The 18,290-nt window shown below is 39.3% G+C and overlaps 2 protein-coding genes across 2 annotated transcripts in view; both read left to right on the top strand.

The window, feature by feature from the left end:
• The window catches only part of LOC132106029 (gastrula zinc finger protein XlCGF8.2DB-like), a 146,342-nt gene that overhangs the window by 88,533 nt on the left and 39,519 nt on the right, over positions 1 to 18,290 (top strand). The window lies entirely within an intron of this gene.
• On the top strand, positions 567 to 7,516 carry LOC132105360 (gastrula zinc finger protein XlCGF52.1-like). Its single transcript, XM_059510452.1, has 2 exons — positions 567 to 694; positions 6,402 to 7,516. The coding sequence occupies exons 1-2, from the start codon at positions 613 to 615 to the stop codon at positions 7,514 to 7,516; spliced, it is 1,197 nt and encodes a 398-aa protein (XP_059366435.1). The 5' UTR covers positions 567 to 612.

Here is an 18,290-nt window from a genome sequence, read left to right as displayed (position 1 = left end):
GAGCTCTGATTGGATGTCAATGTTTGTATCGTTCTTCAGCTGGAAAAAAAATCGTTCTGAAAATGATTCCAACAATACCGTTTCTCTATGCCTTTATAGTTATCGTGCTTGGTGTGAACGGGCCTTAAGTCGTTAAAAATCCTGTAATTGCAACAAGAACAACTGTCCGTGTTCTTTTGCGTTCAAGTCCTTAACTGCCATGTAATGTTAAACCTCAACTGTTATAGGCTATAGCTTAGTGCAACCCAACTCCTGCACCTGAACAATTTCTAAATATAAAGCAGTATAAAACATATCTAACCACAAGCAATAACGGTAAGCACAATATAGAATTATAAATATTTATACATTTCAGTTAACATTACATTTCCATTTTTAATTCCCTTCGCCTGAAGTTTTCTCATGTCTCAGCAATGGGTTTACCATCCCAGTCAATACATAGACACTGGAAGTTAAATTAATTTGAGCAACTTTATACATTTAAACAAAATCATGTTATTATTGATTTAGTTTTCTTTTTCTTATAATTATTCTCATATTAAACATGACGATGTCCAAACAAACAGGGGAAAACTCCTGGTGAAGCAGTTGAGATCCTCATGCCATATAAAGATGGCGCATATTAAAGAGGAGAGTGAAGATGTGAGGATTGAAGAAGCAATTGGAGTGAAACAAGAAGATACTGAAGAAACAGGTTAGTTTTCATTCTCAAAACTGAACTTTAAATGTTGTCCTTATTAAAATGTTGACATTATGATCTCCTTGGCTGCCATGATGGCTTTTTTCAAGGAGGAAAACAAAAGTGTTCAAAGAGGTGAAAACCACTTCAGATAGGGTCATGTAACGTTAGTTGAGTGTAGTGTGTCCAAGGGTCCGCTTGTGGGTTTTGTAAGGGCCAGCATGAGGGACAAGACCTACAAAGTTTTGGTGAGTTTTGCAGGGAGGTTGGTAACGTTAGTTAGCATTATCATCCACTTTAGCTAGGCTACTGTAGCCTTCATATGGTATGAGTCATATCAAGCATTTTATAATACCACTGTCAAAACAATATTTAGCCTAGGCATACCTTTTTGTGCATTTACTGAACATTTGTGTAATGGCAACGACATGTGTTGACTACTGAGCAGTGATTGTAGTCCGGTACAAAGCACTGCACCATTGGTGACGTTATCGTTAACCGCTTTCACACACGCACACAATATATAAAATACACGATGATAAATATAAAAATCAATACACAATACCTATATAAAACACTATTTATTTACACGATTAATACTGAAAGAACTGCTATTACTGCACATTCACTATATAAAATAAAATTCACTGGAGGAAAAAGTTCGCGCGGCTGTCGTCATATTTGAAGTCGCTCAAAAGGCTTATTCGCGGTTGTGGCTTCAGTCGAATTCAGTGAGGCGTGGTGGTTTATGGGATGAGTAGTTCCTTTGCTCGAAATGAAAATATGTACACAGTCTTGTACCTTTGACTGTTTTTTGGAGTTTCTCTTTATTTTTTCACTCTAAATTATATGTTATATGCTTATGAGTTCAGCCGTAGCTGGTTATCCTCACACATGCTCTAAAACTCTTTAGATACGGATTTTTCCGAAAGTCAATGGGAGAAATGAATGGGAAATTTACTTCCGAAACCAAAGCTCTCTCGGGCTGTGGGCGGGACTGTGATGCTCTATATTCAACCACTGACTATAGACATTCAACATTTTGAATTTTAACTTTTATTAGACTTTAAAAAATAGCTTCTAATTTAAGTGAACTTAAAACAATCATCACATAAGCCTGTTATAATAAATGTCATACTTAACTGTGCCCTTCAATAAGTAGGAAATATCCAGAAATTAAATAAAGTTATCAAACACTAAATTCAAAATTAATATATGTAAAAATAGCCTTTCTGTGGGTCTCACCTCCTGTGAGGACCCCTGTTACTCAGTTCCATCATTGACACTTGTCTGATGTTTGTATGTTGACCATGTGTCCTATGGAGAAGCACTGATCTAAACCAGCATTGCATTTATCTCATACCAAACCTGGTCCTGAGATGCATTCCTATCCACTTCAAGCATTTGAGAACTTCCCTGAACACATTTTCCCTTGGGGGAATTCCTGTCACCATTTTTGGACGTGGATTGAGCCTTAACTGCTCAATTTTGACTAAGGGGACAAATCTACTCAAATGCACACTTCAGGCAGCTGTAAATACCAAAATTATTCTGCATATTGCAGTGACGTACTCTCAAGTCCCCCGATCAATAAGTTGGTTATAGACCTCACTGATCTGAGCGAATGTTTATTTTGAGTGAACATTGCTAAAATTATCAGATTAAAGGGTTAGTTCACCCAGATAGCAAAATTATGTAATTAATAACTTACCCTCATATTGTTTCAAACCCGTAAGACCTCCGTTTATCTTTGGAACACAGTTTAAGATATTTTAGATTTAGTCCGAGAGCTCTCAGTCCCTCCATTGAAGCTGTGTGTACGGTATACTGTCCATGTCCAGAAAGGTAAGAAAAACATCATCTAAGTAGTCCATGTGACATCAGAGGGTCAGTTAGAATTTTTTGAAGCATCTAAAATACATTTTGGTCCAAAAGTAGCAAAAACGACGACTTTATTCAGCATTGTCTTCTCTTCCGTGTCTGTTGTGTGAGAGAGTTCAAATCAAAGCAGTCTGGATATCCGGTTCACGAACGAATCATTCAGTTCACCAAATCTATCTGAATTGTTTTAAACGGTTTGCATCTCTAATACGCATTAATCCACAAATGACTTAAGCTGTTAACTTTTTTAATGTGGCTGACACTCCCTCTGAGTTCAAACAAACCAATATCTCAGAGTAATTCATGTACTCTAACAGTACACTGACTGAACTGCTGTGAAGAGAGGACTGATGATGAACACCGAGCCAGATAAGAAGAATCGAGGAGCTGATGATACTGCGCATGTGTGATTCAGTGTGAAGCAGAACGACACACAGAACCGAACTGATTCTTTTGGTGATTGATTCTGAACTGATTCTGTGCTAATGTTATGAGCGCGGGTAAACCGAAGGCTTGAATCAAGGGCAATCATCGCCAATGACGCCATTACGTCGAGCGCAAAACAACCTGTGAACCATTTTCTTCAACCGGTTTATTGAATCGAACTGTCCGAAAGAACTACTAGTGATCCGAAAACCGATGCAACCGGTTCTTGACTCGTGAACGAGTCAGTCTGTTGTTCGTTGTCTGGCTCGGCTCGGTGTTCATCTTCAGTCCTCTCTTCACAGCAGTTCAGTCAGTGTACTGTTTGAGTAAATGAATTACTCCGGGATATTGGTTTGTTTGAACTCAGAGGGAGTGTCAGCCACATTAAAAAAGTTAGCAGCTTAAGTCATTTGTGGATTAATGCGTATTAGAGATGCGAACCGTTTAAAACGATTCAGTTCGATTTGGTGAACTGAATGATTCGTTCGTGAACCGGATATCCAGACGGCTTTGTTTTGAACTCTCACACAACAGACACGGAAGAGAAGACAATGCTGAATAAAGTCGTCGTTTTTGCTATTTTTGGACCAAAATGTATTTTAGATGCTTCAAAAAATTCTAACTGACCCTCTGATGTCACATGGACTACTTTGATGATGTTTTTCTTACCTTTATGGTCATGGACAGTATACCGTACACACAGCTTCAATAAAGGGAATGAGAGCTCTCGGACTAAATCTAAAATATCTTAAACTGTGTTCCAAAGATAAACGGAGGTCTTACTGGTTTGGAACGACATCAGGGTAAGTTATTAATGACATAATTTTGCTATCTGGGTGAACTAACCCTTTAATGAGGCCTACAACCAATCCATTCCAAAAAAGAAATATAAAACCTGTGCTTATTCAAAGAAAACAAGTTGACAAAAAAAATAATTATTACAGTCAAGGCCAAAAATATCAGCACCCTTAGTAAATATGATCAAAGCAGGCTGTGAAAATTAATCTGCATTTTGAATACTTTTGATCCTCTATTTAAAAAAATAAAATAAATCACAAGAATCAAACTTCCATTGGATAAGAATTTAAAATGGGGGGAAATATCATTATGAAATGAATGTTTTTCTCAAATACAAGTTGGACACAATTATTGGCACCCCTAGAAATTCTTTTGAGTAAAATATTTCTGAAGTATATTCCCATTCATATTCACAATTTTGAGCACTCCAGGGTGATTATGAACATGAAATTATCCAGCCATAGCTTCCTGTTTCACAGAAATATAAATAGGAGGGAAAACAAAGCCCTGATTCCCTTAATCATCCATCACAATGAGGAAAACCCAAGTATATATTTCTAATGTGCAGCAAAAGATAATTGAGCTTCACAAATTAGTGAAGTGGCTTTAAGAAAAGAGCTACACCAGTGAAAATCCCCATTTCCACCATCAGGGCAATAATTAAGAATTTCTAATCAACAGAAAATGTTACGAAACTGCCTGGAAGAGGACGTGTGTTTATATCGTTCTCATGCACAGTGAGGAGGAGAGTTGAGTGGCTAAAGACTCTCAAAAGACCACAGCTGAAGAACAGCAGAAAATAGTTGAGTCTCGGGGTCAGAAAACCTTTAATGGTCAAACAGTACCTACATCACAACATGTTTTTGGGAGGGTTTCAAGAAGAATTCTCCTAGCTCATCCAAAAACAAACTCCAGCATATTCAGTTATCAGTCATGACTGGAACTTCAAATGGGACTGGCTTCTAGGGTTGGGTAACGAAATGGGACCGGTACCTATGGAACCGGTATGCACCGAGCCGAATCAGAACGCAGATTTCGGTGCCTCATTTTGGTGCCTCTTTAATGCGATCAATTGAAATAAACTGTACACAAATTCGCGATTGCCTCAGAGTCAGTCCGCTTAAATTTCATATGAAAACGTCGGCAGACCTGTCTCCTACCCGTCTTTCAGAGCGCTCTTTAATCCACAGACCGCAGCAGAGCAGCGTGAGCGGACGCGAACAGAAACAGAGGACACAAGGTGTGTTTAACGATAGATTGTTACAATATCTGTATCTGTGCGGTTCTTTGTCATAAATACAGTTTACAAAAGGTCACGAGGGAGCTGTCAGTTTCTCATCTACTGTAAAGTTTCCACTTCGTTCACCGCTCATCACTCCACAGTTGTTTCCTCCAGCAAAAATCTAGCCCTTAGCACATATGAACATATACTTTAATTATACTTATTTAAATATACTTAATTGAATTATACGTACTTTATACATACACTACTGTGCAAAGGTCTTAGGCCCACGACATAAAAAATACAGCTGTATATTCCATTTTAGACATGGGGTACTTTTTATCCCTGTGTTTACCAATCCCATCTTGATTGTTTGCTGCTAACCGGTATGCACCGAATCAGAACACAGAGTTCGGTGCCTCATTTCAGTGCTTCTTAAATGCCTGAGCGATCGATTTAAATATTTGTCCTGGTTCTCCAAAATGTACACAAGAAGCTTGGGCATCACAAGGCTTTTTTTTCGGGTGGCTATAGCATTTAGCTCCCTGGAGGTTCACACATGCTGGAGGTTCTGGACATCTTGTTTAGATACATGACATCTTTGATTCTATCAAAGACCAACAGATAAAAAAATCTAAATGTGACTGACTCTGTTAGAAATCTTATAATGGGCAATGTCATCTTCCAACCATACAAAAATCCAAACACAAACAAAAAAATGTAAACATGTAACTTGGAAATATAAAAACAGGTATCATCAGCATAACAGTGAAATCTAATAATGTCTCTTGGGAGAGGTATACAAGGCAGAGCAGAGGACCTAACACTGAGCCTTGTGCCACTCCATACTTGTGTTTGATGAGATATCTCTTAATTTACACAAAGTCATGTAAATAGGACCCAACTGTGCTAATGCTTGTCCATTACTTCCAAAATATTTCACAAGTGGTCCAAAAAATATAATGGTCAATGCTGTCTAATTCTACAGAATGAGATGCCAAAAGTATGTTTTTTCTTTTCTTTTCTTATGTATTTATTTATTTAGCTATGATGTGGCTTAAATCCTGACTGAAATTCTTCACAAACACTGTTTCTATGCAGTATTTCTAATATTCTAGACGTAAATGGCAGATCTGAGATCTATAAATGAGGTCGATAAATTACTAATTCCCCTGGGTCAAGCTGTGTGTTTTTTATATGTTTATTGGCAAATCCTAAGGAAAACAGAGTTAATATTGAGTTTCTGAGATTATAGGGAAAGCCTCTTTCAGTATCTTGGTGTGTATAGGATCTGTCATACATTTTTGTGAATTTCTAAAGCTTTAAAGTTTTTTTTTTCTGTTGTTGCAGGTCATTAACCCGAAAATAACTTGTATTTATCTCTTTTTGCCTTAGACCTTATGCCATTTAAAGAAAAGTTACTAAATGAAAACGAAGCAAAAGAAGAGAAACGTCATGATTTCACAACTGGAGAACATTTTAGGTGTTCACAATCTGAAATGACTTCTTCACAAAAAAGAGCTCAAAAGACAGGAACTACAAATTATTTCACCTGCCAGCAGTGTGGAAAAAGTTTTACTGAAAGTGGAAGCCTTAAAAGGCATGTAAGAGTTCACACTGGTGAGAAGCCTTACACATGCCAACAGTGTGGAAGCAGTTTCACTCAAAAAGGAAGTCTGAAGAGGCACTTGAGAATTCATTCTGGAGAAAAGCTTTTCACCTGCAAACTGTGTGGAAAGAGCTTCTTACACAAAGGAAATCTAAAGATTCACACGAGAGTTCACACTGGAGAGAAACCATTCATATGTGTTCAGTGTGAACAATGTTTTACACGTAAAGAAAGCCTTAAAAACCACATGAGGATTCACTCAAAAGCCAACTGCTTTGTGTGTCAACAGTGTGGAAGGAGTTTCCTAAACCGCAAACACCTAATAAGGCATGTAATAACTCACACTGGAGAAACCCCTTTCATGTGCCATCACTGTGGAAAGAGTTTCACACTTAAAGGAAACCTCAAGACTCACTTGAGAATTCACACCGGAGAGAAGCCTTTTGCATGCCAACATTGTGGAAAGAGTTTCAGACATAATGTAAGTCTTAAGATTCATATGAGACTTTACACTGGAGAGAAACCTTTCACATGCCTTCAGTGTAAGAAATGTTTCACATATCAAAGAGACCTGAAACGTCATTTGCAAACTCATTCCGGAATGAAATTGCAGAGTTCTGAGTGTGACAAAATGTTTCGAAAAAGGAGACATTTTAAAAATCATCTGTTTTGTCACTCTGGAAGAAGGCAATTTAATCGTGATCAATGTAATACAAAATGTATTGTGTCATCACACTTAAAGATACACCTGAAAAATCATACAGATGTGAGATGCTACTCATGTTCTTTGTGTGGAAAGGGTTTTCAATGGCTTGGCAATTTAAAATGGCACCAGAAAATGCGTATCTGTGTAAAATTAAGGCTGCGTTCACAACATAAATCAAAAGTGAGCCAAGTCTGATTTTCTGCTAAAGTAATTTTTTTTTGGTCAAGCTGTTAACATTAACTTAAATGTAGCCTTTATTAAATAAGGTACATGTCTGAACAGGTGATGTTTTTATAACACTTCTCATGACTTTAATTTACATCCTTTACATGCTAATTAAAAGATAAATAAAAGGACATTAACAATGAATGAGGCAATGAACACTATTGCTTATTTAATTCATCTTTAGTTAAAGAAGGTACATGCAAACATAAATATGGATTTGAATATGGCTATTGTTGGAGGTTATCTGATGACAAGCTGAAATCAACATACAGCACAGTTCATACATGTTGAACATTAGCTTTTATTCATAATCTCTATCAGTTCTTCATCAGTTCCATCCATAGGTATCTCTCTCACGATCCTGGCTAAGTACTCCTCCACTGCAGACTTTTTCAGTTTCTCCCATTGACCAGTGAGACTAGTCAGCTCATATTGTAAAGTGACAACAGTGGCCTGGTTGTCAAACTTTAGTAAACATTCTGCTTAGTTCTGTGAGCGACGTCTTGGGCAATCAATTATCTCTGATCTCTGACATTTTGTGTCTTGCCCTCCTTGTGCAAGGTGTCAATGGTCGTCTTTTGGACAACTGTCAATTCAGCAGTCTTCCCCATGATTGTGTAGCCTACAGAACTAGACTGAGAGACCATTTAAAGGCCTTTGCAGGTGTTTTTAGTTAATTAGCTGATTAGAGTGTGGCACCAGGTGTCTTCAATATTGAACCTTTTCACAATATTCTAATTTTCGGAGATACTGAATTTGGCATTTTCCTTAGTTGTCAGTTATAAACATCTAAATTAAAATAAATAAACATTTGAAATATATCAGTCTGTGTGTAATGAATGAATATAATATACAAGTTTCACTTTTTGAATGGAATGAGTGAAATAAATCAACTTTTTGATGATATTCTAATTATATGACCAGCGCCTATATATATATATATATATATATATATATATATATATATGTGTGTGTGTGTGTGTGTGTGTGTATGCGTGTGTGTATACATAAAATGTAATCCTGTGATCAAAGCTGAATTTTCAGCATCATTACTCAGTGTCACATGATCCTTCAGAAATAATTCTAATATGCTGATTTGCTGCTCGACAAACAGTTGTGTATGTATTTTTTCAGGATTCACAAATGTATAGAAAGTTTAAAAGAACAGCATTTATTTGAAATAGAAAGCTTCTGTAACATTAGAAATTACATTTCAAAAGTATGGGGGCAGTAAGTTTTTATTTTTATAAACTTTTATTCAGCAAGGATACATTGAATGATCAATAGTGACAGTAAAGATACCAATTTCAATTGTTATTCTTTTGAACTTTCTACATATCAATAATTAGAATATAAAAAATTGTGAGTGTGTGCATTATATATATATGCTCATACTTTATCCAGGGTTAACAATTCATCCTGGGTATTCATAAACTGTCATTTCAATCGGTTTGTGACATCAAAGTTCAGTGAGAGTGATTCGAAAGCTTACAGAACCATCTGCTATCTATAGCTGTCATGGTACTTTGATGTCAAAAACTGACCGGTTTGTTTAGCGTCGCTTCAAGCCAAACACATGATTGGATGAACGCAGCACAGGACCTGTTTACATAATGGCTCTAATGCAGTGGTTCCCAAACTTTTCCATTCTACGACCCACCTAGACAAGTGTAATCTATTTCACGACCCACCAAAATATATATATATAAAAAAAAATAAGAAAACGATTGACATTACTTTAAGCCTAATCTTAAAAGTTTGATGACAGAAATTAAGTATTTAATAAAAATAAAAAATTTTCACTACTAATATTTCAGTTTTAATTTTTGTTTACAGACGTTAAAATATGTAGTGTCCATAAAAACGTGAAGCAGGCTCACTCTAGTGAACTGTAATCTGCGCTGCTGTGTTTTGTTGCAGAAAATACATTCATGATCTTCCGTTTGTGTCGGCGAGAACGGAGCACAATCCAACACTTATTTAGAAAAGCATGAGAAGCAAAGCAGAGCTATCTAACACAGTTTTGAGATTAAAATAATTGTGAAATTGGTAAAAAATTATAATAAACAGATGTGTCTCATTTTAAATAATAATAAAAAAAATATATTTATTTTTGTGATGGTTAAATAAATGTTCAGCAATATCTTCAAAAGACTTCTGAACTTTGGCAAATTTTTTTCTAAACAGAGATGATACATCAAGGAAATATTGCAAACTTTTGTACATTTTGTTACGTGGAAATGTTTAAATCTTGTAGTGTTACAATTAATCCTGCATTTGTGCCCTGCTTATGGAATTACATTTGTTTCAATAATAATGAACGAAACTTTATAAAACTGAACGTAACTTTTTCAGAAACTATCAAAAATATGCCATTACAAAAGAAGAAAAACACTATGAAAATGAAAAAAAATTAACTCAGTCGCACAAATTTAACAGGCTCTTCAAATATGCTTCATTCTTTGTTAATGTTTTTCAAAGATTCGTTTTCGCTAATCGTGGATTCTGAATTCATTGCTACAGATTTCGCTTACGTTTCGCAGTTTTTCGTTTGGTGTTTTGACACAAACATCTCATGGGGGTGGTGTTAACAGTGATCTACTCTGATTGGATAGTGAGCTTTTGATGGACAGGTGCTCTCTGACCGGGAAGTACAGACGCCACCCAGTGGCCTCTCTCGTCCTTCACTGTCGTCGCTCCTCTTTTTTATACTTCCTATCTCCTCCGGGGTTCTCGAGACCGGTGAGTGTTGCAGGTGTCGCTCATTTCCCAATCACTCCACGGCTCTCGGCCCCGCCCCACTCGTCACATTCGTGCAGCCCTAGACTGAACTGTGTGAGTGTGTGTGTGTGTTTTTATTGAAACGCAAATTTAGCTGCAGCCAAGTGACTTTGTGTGACCCACCTTGTTCCATTCTGTGACCCACAAGTGGGTCGCGACCCACAGTTTGAAAACCCCTGCTCTAATGCACACCTTCCAGACCTTACTAGACAGTTTTTCATGAATGGACTTTTCTTGGAATATAAAGGTAAGAATGAAATGGCCTCTTCTTAATGGATACACACACACCGAGAGAGAGGAAGTGGTGGCCAAAATTATTAGAACGCTAGCATTTTCACCAGCTAAAAAAATGGTTTTAAGTCAGATATTTATATCTTTTGCTGTAGAGTGTTTACATTTCCAAACATGAATTTTGCCATTAATTGTAATAATCTAGTGAGATTTTTGCTTACAACAAGCCAGTGCTCCACACAGTGATCTGATCTCTCTATCATTCCAGTCTGTCTGGAATGAAATGAAGAAACAGAACAAACTACAGTACTGTGAAAAGTTATAGGCCCTTGGGTAAAAATGCTGTAAAATGAGTATGCTGTCAAAATAATGTCATAAGTAATTTTCTTTATCAGTTTAACTTCTGTTAACTTAATTAAATCAGCATTTGGTGACCATTTGAGTTTAAAGCAGCTTTTGCCCTCGGTGCACTTGAGCATAGTTTTTCAGGTAGCTTTTCTAGTCAGCAGCACCGCACCAAGCATTGTGTTACTCTCGATAATGGTGGCAGAATCTCCCAGTAGAGAAGAAATCATTGAATGAAGTCATTATTTTTGTGTCTTTGCACACAAAAATCGTTGTCAAAGCTATTTAAACTATGTGCTTATTACATTTCTGGGCCTTGATCGTGGTAGGATGTAGGACCTTGCTGTCTATGGAGGGTCAGAAAGCTCTCGGAGTTCATCAAAAATATCTTAATTTGTGTTCTGAAGATGAACGAAGGTCTGACGGGTTTGGAATAACATAAGGGTAAGTAATCAATGAATTTTCATTTTTGGGTTAACTATCCGTTTAAGATAACATCTAAATAACAATATGCAATTATGCAATAGAATTATTACTCTGGTAAGTGCAAGTAGCCCAATTTGTAGGCAGAGTTTACAGCACTGCAAAAGATGCCTGAATATATGTAGTATCAGTGGCATATCGAGTTAAACCCGAAGTAATTTATGCAATCAACCAATGTTCGAATCCGCCTTTTGCTGAACTTTTTCTTCTCCTTTTCCCACCACATATCAGATTGGAAAGGCATTTATTTTCAATAAAAACAAAGGAAATATTTGAAAATTAGAAATAAAAAACTCCATACAGTGTTATTGGTTATGGTTCGTGATAGGTGTATTTAGGACTTTATTTTCATAATAAGGCAGCATCCATTTATTGATATTAATAAATATAATTTACACTCAATGTTAGTGCATACTGTTTTATAATGTACTACAGTACTGAAGTATAAATATCTGCCACCTAACTGTCATTTACACTTAGCCTATTGCTAAAGAAAATACTGCCATTTTAGTGTAAACACAATTTATCAATATTTACATTTAGTGTAACTAGAATACATTAAATAATAAAAAAATAAAAAAATTATATAATAAAATTATATAATAAAAAATTATTCAGCTGTTCAATATGTAAAGTTAATTAATTATTAAATGAGTCCAATTGGGCGATATAGCAATCCTTTGTTAAAAAAAAAATGCATAGCAAAATTTATTTGTAAGGTAACAACCTCGACAGCTGTGCTGAATTAAGGGTCAGTATTTGTCATGTGACAACACTGTAGCATACTACTCTGAAACATTTTGTTGCTTATTGTATACTGTTTCACATATTATTCTTAAAAATATAGTAGGCAGTATAAATTGTGTACTGAGCAGTAAGCAGTAAGCTAGTGTGCCATTTCGAACACAGCCCCTCACTTTAGTTTTATTCACCATAAAATCTATGAAATGAAGAGGAGTGGCTAAATATATGCTTTATAATAAATAACATGAGTAATAAATGTTCTTTTTACCAAAAGCTAATGAAAAGGAATACATATTGCTTCTAAGTTCAGCTTACAAACTAGTTACTACTACCAGTGCTAATGTGTAAAACATAAACATAAAGATTTTCACTAGTCATAATCACCTTTTCTAACATCCAAGAGTCAAATCTGTCACACTTCCAAAGTAGAGGCATGTAGGTAGAAATATTGAAACAGTGGTATCCAACGTTGGTTTTGGTGTTGTTTTCAAGCTTCAAAGTCTCCAAATAAGCATTCATCAACTGTGACAAACAAAAATTAATCTTAGTTTTTGAAGATTTTAATAAGCTTATGACACCTAATTCTACCTTATCATTTAACCAGTGAGGATGTTTCAGACAATCTACCTCCACTGTCCACCTCAACACTCTCATGCTTTTTCAGCTCTGCCAAAAGTGTCTCAGCCTCTGTCAAATAATACCACATTTTATATATCACATGCAGGAACACCTAAATTAGTTACATACCCATAGTTACAGTATAATCAATTTGTAACTGTTACCTACTACTCACCTTGCAAAACTATTGTAGCACAGTCTGTCAGCAAGTTTTCTTTCAAAGAACCAGACTTGTCAACAGTGTCACCTGTGTAACGGAGGCCAGCAAGTAGGTGCTGTGACGCAATAGACGCTAGTGACTGCAGTCATTTAGGTTCCTTGTTAGTGCATCCGCCTCTCATGCCGGAGACCCGGGTTCGAGGCCCACTCGGAGCGAGTGCGAGGTAGTGAGGACCCGGGAGAGAGGGGTTACATTGGTGCCGTGACCCGGGTGGGAGTGAGGTTTAGGGAGGTGAGTGTAATGGAGGCCAGCAAGTAGGTGCTGTGCAGGTAAACCTCACTCCCTGATCTCAAGAGACGCGCTAGTGGCTGCAATCATTTAGGTTCCTTGTTAGTGCGTCTGCCTCCCGTGCCGGAGACCCGGGTTCAAGGCCCACTCGGAACGAGTGCGAGGTGGGGCAGTGAGGACCCAGGAGAGAGGGGTTACATTGGTGCCATGACCCGGGTGGGAGTGAGGTTTAGGGGTGTGAGTGTAATGGAGGCCAGCAAGTTAGTGCTCTGCAGGTAAACCTGGGAGAGAGGGGCTACACCTGCAACATATAATGGCTGCAATGAATGACATGTTTTAAATTGGACGCAGACAACAATTCTACCCCTCAATGATCTTACCACTGTTTCTTTTCTCAATTTTTCTTCTTTTGGCTCTCAACTTTCGTTTTCTTTTCTAGGTTGGGAGTACATAAAGTTTCAGCTTCACATCATCTATCTTGCTTAAAAGTGGTAGAGCATCTTCCTTTGGAACAGAGCATTTAATCTTTCCTGTAAGTTCATCAGTGACTGCAGTCGCATTTCACAACAATTAAAGATCAGTGCAATTGTGGACTCATTTTGAGTCCAATGGTGGACTCATTCTCACAGATGAACTCTGCAGCAGGTCTGTAGCCAACATTTGTTCTGACAACTACAAAAAAAGTGGCAAGGCATATTTTGTTGTTCTGTATGTGGCATCCAGGGGAACCATGTCTCCGTATCGTTTCAGAAGACTCTGCTGTTCTTGGGACTGATGTACAAATAAAAATGGGTTCTGCATGGTAGGCTCCTCATCTTCTACTGACACAGTCAACATCTTGGGATGATTTTTTAATGTCTATGATTTGGGCCTCAGAGCATTTTCTGAAAAAAAAAAAAAAAGTGCAGTAGGATCATCATCTTTCCATTTCTTCAACTTCCAAATTAAGCTGCTCAAGACCAGAGTACTTTCCTTCCACTAAAGCCAAATGCACATGATTTTGAATGGTATGGCTAGCCGGAAAGCAGTACTGATTATGTGACTTCAGGGTGACACAATCTGAACGTGTGAGTTCAGTGTTCACAAACTTTCAAAGCACATTCTTAAGAAAAGTTACAGATGTAATTCCTAGAGATACATGAATTTTGCTCTTAACAAGAGAGTGGATATTTCTTGTGTACCCGCTTTCTACTGAAATCTTGTGGTGCTGGTGGGCTATCTCAAGTGGTAAGCTGATGTTAATTATTTAAAGCTCCTTTTTCAACACTGAATTTATTGAATCTGGAAAAAGCACAAATATAATAAGAATATAATACACTGAAACAGCTGCTAATAAGAAATGTAAATTGTAATGGTATATTGTATTTTATGAGGGAGTTTTCTCAGTAAAACCACTTTGAAATTATATTTACTATGAAATATGCTATAAAAATAAATCTGAATTGAATCATAATAAGTGTTATTTAGATTAGTAGGTTAAATCTATTGATGGGTAAAAAAATATATTATTATATTTTCTTTAGTACGATATAAAAGTCTTCAGTTGATATAAATGCCAATTATTCAACATATCATAAATTTACCTTACAGTATTATCTGCTCTTATAAAGACACCTCTGTATTTTATATATGTATGTATGTTTTTTTATTTTTTTTTGTAATTTAGGTAGGGGGTTCCTTGTTAGGTGATCATCATATTTGGGAACATTGGCATTAAAATACATATATATTTTTGGTCATTCAAATATTTACGTTTTCCAACATTATTGTACAGAATCAATCTAGCCCACCTTCTACAGTAATGTACCTAATAAGAAGTTTAGCTGTGCACCCAACTTTTTTGTTGTTTGTATGTACATTTTTTTTCTTTTGCCTGAGTATACATGCTCATCCTATGTCCTCTGTTCTTTTTTCTTTTATCATCAGACCTACAGTTAAAAGCAAACACTTAAAGATGAGACATTTTACTAATAATCTTCAGTTCTGTAAAAGTAACCAAAACATACAGTATCCTAATCTTACCAAGCAACAAATTATGTCAGTGTTTCACTCTTGTGGCATTCTAGTACAGTGCTGAGGTCAGCTTTGTTTGTGATGAAGCCAGATACATGGGTTTTTGAAATTTTCAGGACTTTAAAACAAGCTGGGAGCCAATCAGTGCAAAAAAAAATAAAATTAAAAAGTATAATGTATAAATAACACTGTGCATTTTAATAGACTTTTGACCTTGAATCTGAACTGAAACTGAACTTGATTTGATTTGGTATTCTGGATATTCAAAACCTCACACCAAGCACACAAAACCTGAGTCAAACTTGTACTTTCACTCATTAAAAGTACTTTTTTTTGCGGTTTTTAACATTTAATATACGATTGCAGATCAGTCATATTTTAAATGAGAGAAAATGAAACCTTAGAGTACCAACGAGATCATCGCTGCTTCATGGACTTTACACGGATCGTGTAAACTGCGCATGCTGCTTGACCTTGCGATCAAACCACGCCAGCGTGATGTTGTCAGACCTGAAACTCCAAGTATTTAGTCTGTGCCGAAAAACAAGTCATGATCTGTTGATTAAGGCCATGTGAACCAGTCAACATTTTTGGCCCTTCCTGCGTGCTCTGCCTCTGCCTCACCTGTGTGCTCTGCCTCTCCCTCTCCTGCATGCTCTTCCTCTCCCTCTCCCTCTCCTGCATGCTCTTCCTCTCCCTCTCCCTCTCCTGCATGCTCTTCCTCTCCCTCTCCTGCATGCTCTAATGTGCCTCTCATGTATGCTCTGTCTCTGCCTCTCCCTCTTCTGCGTGCTCTGCCTCTAATGTGTGCTCTGCATCTGCCTCTCATGTGTGCTCTGTCTCTGCCTCTCCCTCTTCTGTGTGCTCTGTTTCTGCCTCTCCCTCTCCTGCGTGCTCTGCATCTGCCTCTCATGTATGCTCTGTCTCTGGCTCTCCCTCTTCTGCGTGCTCTGCCTCTCCTGTGTGCTCTGTTTCTGCCTCTCCCTCTCCCGCATGATCTGCATCTGCCTCTCATGTATGCTCTGTCTCTGCCTCTCCCTCTTCTGCGTGCTCTGTTTCTGCCTCTCCCTCTCCTGCATGCTCTGCATCTGCCTCTCATGTATGCTCTGTCTCTGCCTCTCCCTCTTCTGCGTGCTCTGCCTCTCCTGTGTGCTCTGTTTCTGCCTCTCCCTCTTCTGCATGCTCTGCATCTGCCTCTCATGTATGCTCTGTCTCTGCCTCTCCCTCTTCTGCGTGCTCTGCCTCTCCTGTGTGCTCTGTCTCTGCCTCTCCCTCTTCTGCGTGCTCTGCATCTGCCTCTCATGTGTGCTCTGTCTCTGCCTCTCCCTCTTCTGCGTGTTCTGCCTCTCCTATGTGCTCTGTCTCTGCCTCTCCCTCTCCTGCATGCTCTTCCTCTCCCTCTCCTGCATGCTCTAATGTGCCTCTCATGTATGCTCTGTCTCTGCCTCTCCCTCTTCTGCGTGCTCTGCCTCTAATGTGTGCTCTGCATCTGCCTCTCATGTGTGCTCTGTCTCTGCATCTCCCTCTTCTGTGTGCTCTGTTTCTGCCTCTCCCTCTCCTGCGTGCTCTGCATCTGCCTCTCATGTATGCTCTGTCTCTGCCTCTCCCTCTTCTGTGTGCTCTGCCTCTCCTGTGTGCTCTGTTTCTGCCTCTCCCTCTCCTGCATGATCTGCATCTGCCTCTCATGTATGCTCTGTCTCTGCCTCTCCCTCTTCTGCGTGCTCTGTTTCTGCCTCTCCCTCTCCTGCATGCTCTGCATCTGCCTCTCATGTATGCTCTGTCTCTGCCTCTCCCTCTTCTGCGTGCTCTGCCTCTCCTGTGTGCTCTGTTTCTGCCTCTCCCTCTTCTGCGTGCTCTGCATCTGCCTCTCATGTGTGCTCTGTCTCTGCCTCTCCCTCTTCTGCGTGCTCTGCATCTGCCTCTCATGTGTGCTCTGTCTCTGCCTCTCCCTCTTCTGCGTGCTCTGCCTCTCATGTGTGCTCTGTCTCTGCCTCTCCCTCTTCTGCGTGCTCTGCATCTGTCTCTCATGTGTGCTCTGTCTCTGCCTCTCCCTCTCCTTCATGCTCTGCATCTGCCTCTCATGTGTGCTCTGTTTCTGCCTCACCCTCTCCTGCATGCTCTGCATCTGCCTCTCATGTATGCTCTGTCTCTGCCTCTCCCTCTTCTGCGTGCTCTGCATCTGCCTCTCATGTGTGCTCTGTCTCTGCCTCTCCCTCTTCTGTGTGCTCTGTTTCTGCCTCTCCCTCTCCTGCATGCTCTGCATCTGCCTCTCCTGTGTGCTCTGTCTCTGCCTTTCCCTCTCCTGTGTGCTCTGTCTCTGCCTCTCATGTGTGCTCTGTCTCTGCCTCTCCCTCTCCTGCATGCTCTGCATCTGCCTCTTCTGTGTGCTCTGTTTCTGCCTCTCCCTCTCCTGTGTGCTCTGTCTCTGCCTCTCATGTGTGCTCTGTCTCTGCCTCTCCTGCGTGCTCTGCATCTGCCTCTCCTGTGTGCTCTGTCTCTGCCTCTCCCTCTCCTGCATGCTCTGCATCTGCCTCTTCTGTGTGCTCTGTTTCTGCCTCTCCCTCTCCTGCATGCTCTGCATCTGCCTCTCATGTGTGCTCTGTCTCTGCCTCTCCCTCTCCTGTGTGCTCTGTCTCTGCCTCTCATGTGTGCTCTGTCTCTGCCTCTCCCTCTCCTGCATGCTCTGCATCTGCCTCTCGTGTGTGCTCTGTCTCTGCCTCTCCCTCTTCTGCGTGCTCTGCATCTGCCTCTCCTGTGTGCTCTGTCTCTGCCTCTCCCTCTCCTTCATGCTCTGCATCTGCCTCTCATGTGTGCTCTGTCTCTGCCTCTTCTTCGTGCTCTGCATCTGCCTCTCATGTGTGCTCTGTCTCTGCCTCTCCTGCATGCTCTGTTTCTGCCTCTCCCTCTCCTGCATGCTCTGCATCTGCCTCTCCTGTGTGCTCTGTCTCTCCCTCTCCCTCTCCTGTGTGCTCTGCCTCTCCCTCGTGCTCTGTCTCTGCCTCTCCCTCTCCTGCATGCTCTGCCTCTCCCTCTTCTTCGTGCTCTGCATCTCCCTCTTCTGCGTGCTCTGTCTCTGCCTCT

This window comes from Carassius carassius, chromosome 26, assembly GCF_963082965.1.
Source record: "Carassius carassius chromosome 26, fCarCar2.1, whole genome shotgun sequence".
NCBI lineage: Eukaryota > Metazoa > Chordata > Actinopteri > Cypriniformes > Cyprinidae > Carassius > Carassius carassius.
The sequence above is the reverse complement of the archived record's forward strand: the minus strand, read 5'-3'. Positions and strand labels throughout refer to the sequence as shown.

Excerpts from the sequence above, each read along its gene's own strand:
- LOC132105360 (XM_059510452.1), top strand. The coding sequence starts at position 613 with ATGGCGCATATTAAAGAGGAGAGTGAAGATGTGAGGATTGAAGAAGCA. Across the intron at positions 695-6,401 it reads AGAAGATACTGAAGAAACAG|ACCTTATGCCATTTAAAGAA; the intron begins GTTAGTTTTCAT and ends TTTTTGCCTTAG.